Here is an 8,301-nt window from a genome sequence, read left to right as displayed (position 1 = left end):
TTAAGATAATAAGAATATAAAAAATATAAATAAGTAACAATTACATACATATAATAATAACTTTTTAGCTCAGAAATATAGAGTGAATTATTATAGTAATTTATACATGTCTGTATTTATTAAAAATCTGAGATACTTGAGTTTTAAATTTAATATATCTTCTGTAAGTTTTAAATCTGTATATTTTAATTTCTCATGCTAAGATACTTCTGAGTAGCCGCATTAACAATTCAGTCACTAAGAATATTTTGAATTATTAAATAATTGATTGAGTCAGAACCTGTAGCAGTTTTAATTGAACTTTTGAAAATAGCTAATTCTAGTTCATTTTATATAAGCTTAGGTCATTCCCAGGCATTCTTATCAATATATTTATTAAATGAAATACCTTTTTCTTCTGAATCTGATGAGTTTTGAAAGAGAATTCTTATGAATACTTAATATTTTTTTTCAAAAGAATCAGCTATATATAATTCATTTTGAAATTCATATTCTAAAGTTGAAAGTGTTACTACACTTCTTGTTTTAATATAGTTAAAAGCTTTAAAGATTTTATTTTCTTATGCTTCTTTAAGAGACTTATTTTAACAATCTCTTTTAGCTTTTTTAATATCTGAGAAATATTTATTTCTGATAGTTTTAAACTCATCATCATAATCATTTATAAATAAACACTGAAGATTTAATCTTTATACTGCTGATTAAAGTATTACACTTAATCATGTTCAACTGATGATTTAATAATTTCTTTAATCAAATTTAAATAAATCTGAGATGTAACAGCAAGGTCACGCTCTGCTAGACAATTCATATAAGGTAGAAAAGTTCATTCTTCAGAATTTATAAGTATTTAACAGAAGATTGAAATAGCTTTCAATCTTGAGATCTGCTGATCTTGAAACTGTCATATCAATATAATGTAATTGATTTCATATTTTTTAACAGCAGCAGTTTAATTAGAAATCAATTCTTTATCAAGTTTATCAATTACTAACTGAATAACATGTTTGTTGACCATATTATGTGTTGATGAAGAAGATGAATATGAATGATAAGAATTACAAAATTAGCAATCATTAGATAAGAGTAGACTAGCTGCTAAGATCATGAATTTCACATTTAATCTCATTTAATCTGATCTCATACATTTCTTAGCATGAATTCTGCTGAGACTAATCATTAAAGTAACATGCAAAGTGACTATATATCAGATCTCAAAATGAAATCATGACTTATCTTATTTGATTTCATTTAGTTCTATTCTTGGTATAAAGTTACTATTTTTAGACATTTTAAGATTTTTTTTAGACTATTTTTAATTTTTTAAAAAGTAACACTTTTTGATAATGCTTAAATAAGATTTAAAGTCATTTAAAGTAATAAAAATAATTTAAATTGAGAAGTAGAAATCATGATCTCATTTGGAAAATGTGACAAGAGTAGACAGTAAGTCCCACTGGGACAGTATGGGACTACTATCTAATGTTAAAACAGTGTAATGGGATCAGTTGAATTGGTAATGGGACCATCAAATATTCTGGTCCTGGTCCCAGACACGGTCACACGGTCAGTCTAGGTGGGAGTGATCGTTAAGTGGGTGATCACGTTAAGTTAAACAAATCATTTCAAGCAACAGAATCAGAGGTTGTTTAGCTGCCTCTGCTGTAACAACATGCGATGCTCTCAGAAGGAATACCTGGCGATGCACGCTTGGGGAAGCTGTAGATATGTCTGATATCCACCTATACATGCCAGGAAGGATGGACCCGGCGCAAGAGAGTCAGTCAGCAGTTGCCAATTTGGCGGATTCCCCCCACTCGAAGAGCCCACTCGCTGCATCAGACAACGCATTTTTGGAGTATCTACATCGATGTTCAGATTCAGTGCTCAGGAAGATTTCTCTCCATCTGGAAGAACTCATTGATTATCCCCGTCTGACTCGGTTTTTAGATCCATCATTAATCAAGAAAGTATGTGGTCTCGCTGGGCAGGATGGCGTTGTTCGTTCATTTTTGTCCTCCTACTATGTTATTATCTCGGATCTCTTGCTGCTCTGACAGCAGTTCCAGATCCGGACACCCCTCATACATCTCCAGAGCTGGATCCGGTATCTATATCAACAACCAGTGACTGGCTGAATTTATTGGGCAAGATTGAGAGCTTTGTCAGGTCGCAATTCCGTTTTCTAAGCCGCATCACACCTTCTCTAGAGAGCGGATTCCCGAGCATTTTCCAGATGTTTCCTACCGCTCAAGATCTAAGGCAGAGTGTCAATACCTCAGAAACATTCCTCCAGCATGTGGCCACAGAAGTCCTTACTATATCGTGAGTATTGTAGATTTTTGCAAGATCTATTTTTCACTTGGCCTCCAGAAGGCAGCCAATGATTTTGTTTCGGCTTACTGATCATACCACTGGCAGGCCATATGGGAACTGGACTGACCAAGGATGGAGTCTGAGGTTTCGCGGAAGTGTTTACAAGCAACCCAATATTGCGGATAGAATGTTACACACCCTTGCAAGCATGTTTTTACTCGGTGCTTCGATTAAAAAGCTCCCCCCAGCAAATTATGCGCACTCCCTCAATATGACACGAAGCGTGTTTATTCTGAAACAAAGTCATACGAAAGTCTCGTTTCATGTGACCCCTGACACGTCTCTGGACGCTCATAGTGAAGACACATTGCTTTGGACGGAAGGGCAGGACATTGAGGTCCCCGGCGTCACGAATATGGAAGGCGATTTCGATTCATTTATCGAGATTAAGAACGTGTCAGGGGCGTTTCCGCTACCTGGAAACGAAACTCGCAAAACGCAGCGTCTCAAATTGCATGCGTATGGGACGGATACTGGAAATGCCACAGCGTACCTCATTCCACCCCGAAGGGCTCACGCTGATTAGTGATATCGATGATGTCCTTCGAGTGTCGAAAATATTCTCAATAAGGGAAGGGCTGAATAACCTCTTTGGCCGACCTTTTGTTCCCTGGATGAATATGCCTGAGATATATGCGAACTGGTCAAGAAGCCTGCCGGATCTACACTATCACTACCTAACAACAACTCCCGAACAACTGACTCGCCCTTACATGGATTATATCTTCAAGACGTATCCGACCGGCACTTTTGATACTAGAATTGTGAATTTCACTGATTTAGGAGCGACTTTGTCAATCCGCGAGTTTTTGCTTGATAAGGTCTTCCAGACTTTTCCAAAGCGAAAATTCATCATTGTAGGAGATACAACAAATTTGGATATCATGTCATCATATCCCCAACTTGTGACAAAATACCCCGGCCAGGTCCAGTGTATACTCTTGAGAAACACATCAGCTTCGGACAGCAGCAATCGTGTACCATACAATACCAAGTGGTTCAAAGGACTAGACCAACAAATGTACATGTTTTTTCGCGTTCCTGTAAGTTCCTCCAGTGTCTCCAGTCATTAGGTTTCAACCGCATATTGTTATTAGGTTTTTATGGACAATTATTCAATAACTTTGTTGACTTTTTCCTGACTAGGATGACCTCAAGGGGCTGGCTATAGAGGACGGGCGATGCTATAATGCATCCATTCCCCAAAATGTTACTTTCGGATGGCAAGGCCTTCCTTTTGGCAGCAACCCATGATTTCAATAAAACGTGTATTTCTCGAAGGACATATCTGGGGACTCCCTTCTTTATTTCATGGCGTTTTGAATTTATCATGTGTGTGTCTGTTTCGAGCTTCCGTTGCAGGTTAAATTGCGAACCAGTCCTGCTCATGCGAATGATTTCTTATTCTATCGTTATAACTGAGCTCGGTACTTAGCTTATTTTTCAATAATGAATGATGAATTTTAATCTCAGTTGAAACAGATTCTTTTCTATTCTGTTTTTTTCTTTTCTTTCTTTTCCATTTTTTGAGAGTGGTGGACTTGTCAAATCCTTTTGAGGGTGCGCTCCGGTCAAAAACGCTACGTGCTCGCATTAGCTGTTGGAGGTGGTTGATTGTCATTATCTTGTCGGACCATATTGTAAGATAGGTTGAACGTGGTTGGGTGTAGTTACTCTGTAACGAAATCAACAACTCAACACCTACTTCCACCCGACGCCCGTCTTGTGTAAATGATGGAGGTGGAAGGTTGGTTGATTGTACACTAATCTAGCCGCGCAGCATTCTATAGGTGTTGTTGGTGATTACTAACACCTACTGTTGGTGATTACTACATCTTGTGGGACGGTTAATCCGTTGTATTCGTGTAGGAAGAGCTAGCTATATATATATTACATATGAGATCACGTGTAGGCGGAGCGGTCGCTACGGCAACGCCACTAGGGCGGATGGCTACACCCCCCCTTGCATCACCATGTGAGATCTCAAACACCACAAAAAGGATCAATCATCTCTTGCAAATCTAGCTATGCCATTCTCAAATCCATCTAAATCATACTATCTGCATTGAGTTTGTGTATTTCATTTCTCTTCATCTGTAAAACCTAGTAAATTCAGAAATTAATGAAATACAATTTTACTTAAGAATTTAGTTAATTCATCTGCTGCTATTTCTTCAGTTGAGATGTAATTAATTAAGATTATGTCATTGTTCAACTGACTGTGAGTGTAATAAAATCAGATATCAATATACTTGCTTCTCACAGTGATTACAGTCACTGTAACAAGATCAATTATCTTCTTATTATCTATCTTAATTAACAGAGAGTCTTCTATTTCAATGAAGCTCAGATTCATTATCATACTTCTTAATTATATTGCTTTGTATACAGCTTCACTCAACACCACATATTCAGCCTCATTAGAGCTTAAGAATACACAGAGTTGCTTGCTTAATCATTATAAAATCAGTGTATTTCTTAATTTAAAGACATAACTGAATGTAGATTTATAATTATTATTCAATGAGCTAGCTCAATCAGAATCTGTATATCTGACTAGCATGTATATCATATTCAGGAATTCATTCTCAGATTTCTCATCATCATTCTTTGCATAGAATATATCAATCTCATGTATTTCTTTTAAATATTAAATAACATGTAATAGAATCTTTCATATCTTAGAGATGAGAGCAGTGTTCTTCTACATCAGTAAAGATACTGCACAGATGATATTCAGCTATAGCTTAATAGCTAAGTATTACAGACACTCAACATTATACTGAAATTATTGCTTTGTAAAACTGCTTTCTTTTTCAGAAATAGAGAAGTTATCTAGATATAGATTCTTATTTATAAGTGTACAGACAGCAGTTATATCATCTAGATGAAAATCTTCTATCAATTAATTAATATAATATCAGAGTGTTAATTTAATTCTGCTCTTTATACATTTCACTTTCATTTCCAGATATTTTATAAGTTTCTTTAAGTCTTTGATCTCTAGTTTTTATTGCAAAATGTCAATAAGTTAATCAGCATTCTTCAGAGTATTCACAAAGATATGAAGATTATCAATATATATGATTATATACAAGTGTTTTCAGGCTGAATGCTTTCAAAGAGCAGAGTCATAAGAACTCAGACTGAAGTCATTTTCTCACAGTATAGCTGTCAAGTAGTTATACTATATTTTAACAGCTAAATTCAATCTGTATAGAGATTCTTCAACTGCATAGATAAGTATATACTGAGCTTCTTATTTAAAGTCTATGAGTTATCTTATATAGACTGTTTTCTCTAATCTATCATACAGATATGTCATTACTATATTTACTTACTGTAGAATTCAATTACACTTTGCAGTGATTATAAACATCATTAAATTTATTATATCTGTAACTACAGTGGTGTAAGTCTTCTGATAAGTGTCTTTCTTCAATTAGTTATTATATACAACTTATCAAGATTTTTACAATATATTATTCTTATCAGTATTGAGATCATCAGAGCAGTTCTTTTTAATAAATACTCAATAGTCAGATATTACTGATTCATTATATGAGATATCAGAATGTAAAATAAGTATTCAGATCTTGTATCTCTCAAGATCAGATATTTCATATTGTATTAATTTCTTTCAATAATCTTCTACTCTCTCATATCTATTCATAGCATTCTTATGTGATTTTGAAAGAAAATTGATAATGAGAGTGAAAGTATAAGCTGTAAATGCCTTTACAGACTGCATTCAATCTGTATTTATCAATTCAGAAATGTTGAAATTCTTCATTAAATAGATGATAGAAACAGTATCAGTTACTGCAGTTATAGTAGTTGTAGTAATCTTCAGCATTTCTTATACTTTTGTGAGAAAAACTACATCACTTGTGTCAATAATTTTATCTGTTGTAGAACTTCATGAGTGATAGATTGAATATTCACAGAATCTGATAAGCTTATATAAATCAGTCTATGTGAACAACTTATTCAACAGCTTCTGTGATTCATGAAGATGAGTAAAAACATCAGTTTCAAGCTCACAGAAATGTGTGATCTGTGGCAGAGTATTCATCAATACTGAAAAAGAAATCATATAAGAGCTATAAACAGCCTCTTTACTATCATTATCTGCAACTGCAGATCAATAATTCTCATTATATAGAACTGTAGATGTAGGTGTATTATTTATAATTAAAATAACTGTTTTCAGAATATCTGCTCAGAATTTCTTTGAGATCTTCTTGTCAATGAGAACTGCTCTGACACAGGTTATAATCATATGTATTCCGCGCTCAGACACATCATCTTAATATGATAATTAAGAAGTAGTTGATTTTCATACTGTGTTATAATTAGACTGGCCAGCAGGACCATGAATTTCACATTTGATCTTATTTGGTCTGATCTCATACATTTCTTAGCGTGAGTCCCACCAGGACCAAGCATCAAAAAATCTGAAAATGAATCATTTCTGAGAGAAATGATGTGAAAAATGACCAGATTTAATGCAAGAACAGTGAAATAAGAGTAATTTCTTAGAATAGACTGTGAAAGATGATAATTCTTCTAAAATCAGAATAAGACTGAGACTGAAGATTAAATTCAGTCTCATTCAGTTCATTTAGTGATTACTTATATAATCAGAATTTGATAATAATTATTGATAATACTCATAAAACAACTAAATATATTCTTATACAAGTTTATTCTTCACTTTCTTATGAAAACTACACTTCTCTGATATACTGTGATCAGAGGTATTAAACTGTCTGATAATTTTATATTTTATAATCATGAGTTTCTTAATTATTTCTTCTTATAATTGTCTCTGATAATAGTGATAAATATCTCAGCTTGAGTTGAACTATCACTTCATTCTTATCTCTGTCAGTGAAATTATCAGAATATTATATATTATCAGTGTAATAGTTGAATATGTACTCTTAATAATTTTTCATAACTCTATAATTGATTTAATGTGTAAATTTATCAGATCATCTTAAAGATAGCAGTTAAATTCAGTTTTATAAGTGTATAGTTTTACCTGATTTTCAGTTATAATTAATATATATAAGTTCTGTTTCAAAGTTAGTATTATAGTTTTATATGATATGAAGTATTATTAAAGATTATTACTTACTAGAGAATTGTATTTCACTGTCTTCATATCTTTAATATCTGTTCATTCAAATCTCTGATAGTTGATATTATAGTAGTCTCAGACTAATTTAATATACAAGTCTTATTTCTTCTCTGTTCAATCTTGAGAAGTGTAGATATTAACTTAATAGAAGAAATCTAGTAGAGCTGCTATAGTATAGTACTCTGTAAAAGATTGTTCAGTTTTGTTATAATAATATACCAGTTTATCTCTTACAGTAATAATAGTCTGTGCTATAATATTATCTCAGACTGAATTTCTTTTTAAGTGATTCAACTGCTTCTCAAGATAAATAAAAAAACTGTTATATACTTATCAGACTGACTGCAGCATTGATGTATAAGTGATTAAGACTGTCTTCATTATCTTATAAAACTGAAACAGTAAACTAATTATATATTTCAACTGAGTTCACTTCATATTAGAAAGTTTCAATATCTGAATCTTTTCTTAATCAGAGTGTTATAGTCAATGATCAATTATCTAATACAATTAAAGAGTCTGAATAGTTATCTTATATATTGAACTTCACTGTATTTTAACATTCTATATTATATTCAGTGATGTGACTTATTTATTTATTTATTAAATATTATGAAATTATTATTATTATTTAGAGAAGATACAAATTATATTAATAATATTTTAAATCTGTGATATTTAAATTATTAGTCAATCTATTCAAAATTAACAGTAGTATTATTAAAAAGTATTATTAAAAAATATTATCTTTTATAAAGTAAATATAAAAGTTACTGGAA

At 32.4% G+C, this 8,301-nt stretch overlaps 1 protein-coding gene across 1 annotated transcript; it reads left to right on the top strand.

Moving 5' to 3' along the window:
- Nucleotides 1-1,946: 1,946 nt before the first annotated feature.
- On the top strand, nucleotides 1,947-3,630 carry BDBG_09516 (uncharacterized protein; the record flags this gene model as incomplete). The annotated part of the gene is made up of 5 exons (XM_031724044.1): nucleotides 1,947-1,970; nucleotides 2,070-2,325; nucleotides 2,422-2,865; nucleotides 2,903-3,419; nucleotides 3,523-3,630. Exons 2-5 carry the CDS (start codon nucleotides 2,237-2,239, stop codon nucleotides 3,628-3,630), a joined length of 1,158 nt encoding a protein of 385 aa, XP_031581505.1. The 5' UTR covers nucleotides 1,947-1,970; nucleotides 2,070-2,236.
- Between the last annotated feature and the right edge of the window lie 4,671 nt (nucleotides 3,631-8,301).

The sequence above is a fragment of the Blastomyces gilchristii genome (assembly GCF_000003855.2).
Source record: "Blastomyces gilchristii SLH14081 genomic scaffold supercont1.55, whole genome shotgun sequence".
NCBI classification, from domain to species: Eukaryota; Fungi; Ascomycota; class Eurotiomycetes; order Onygenales; family Ajellomycetaceae; genus Blastomyces; species Blastomyces gilchristii.
Note: the sequence above shows the minus strand (reverse complement) of the source record. Positions and strands in the feature narration are given on the sequence as shown.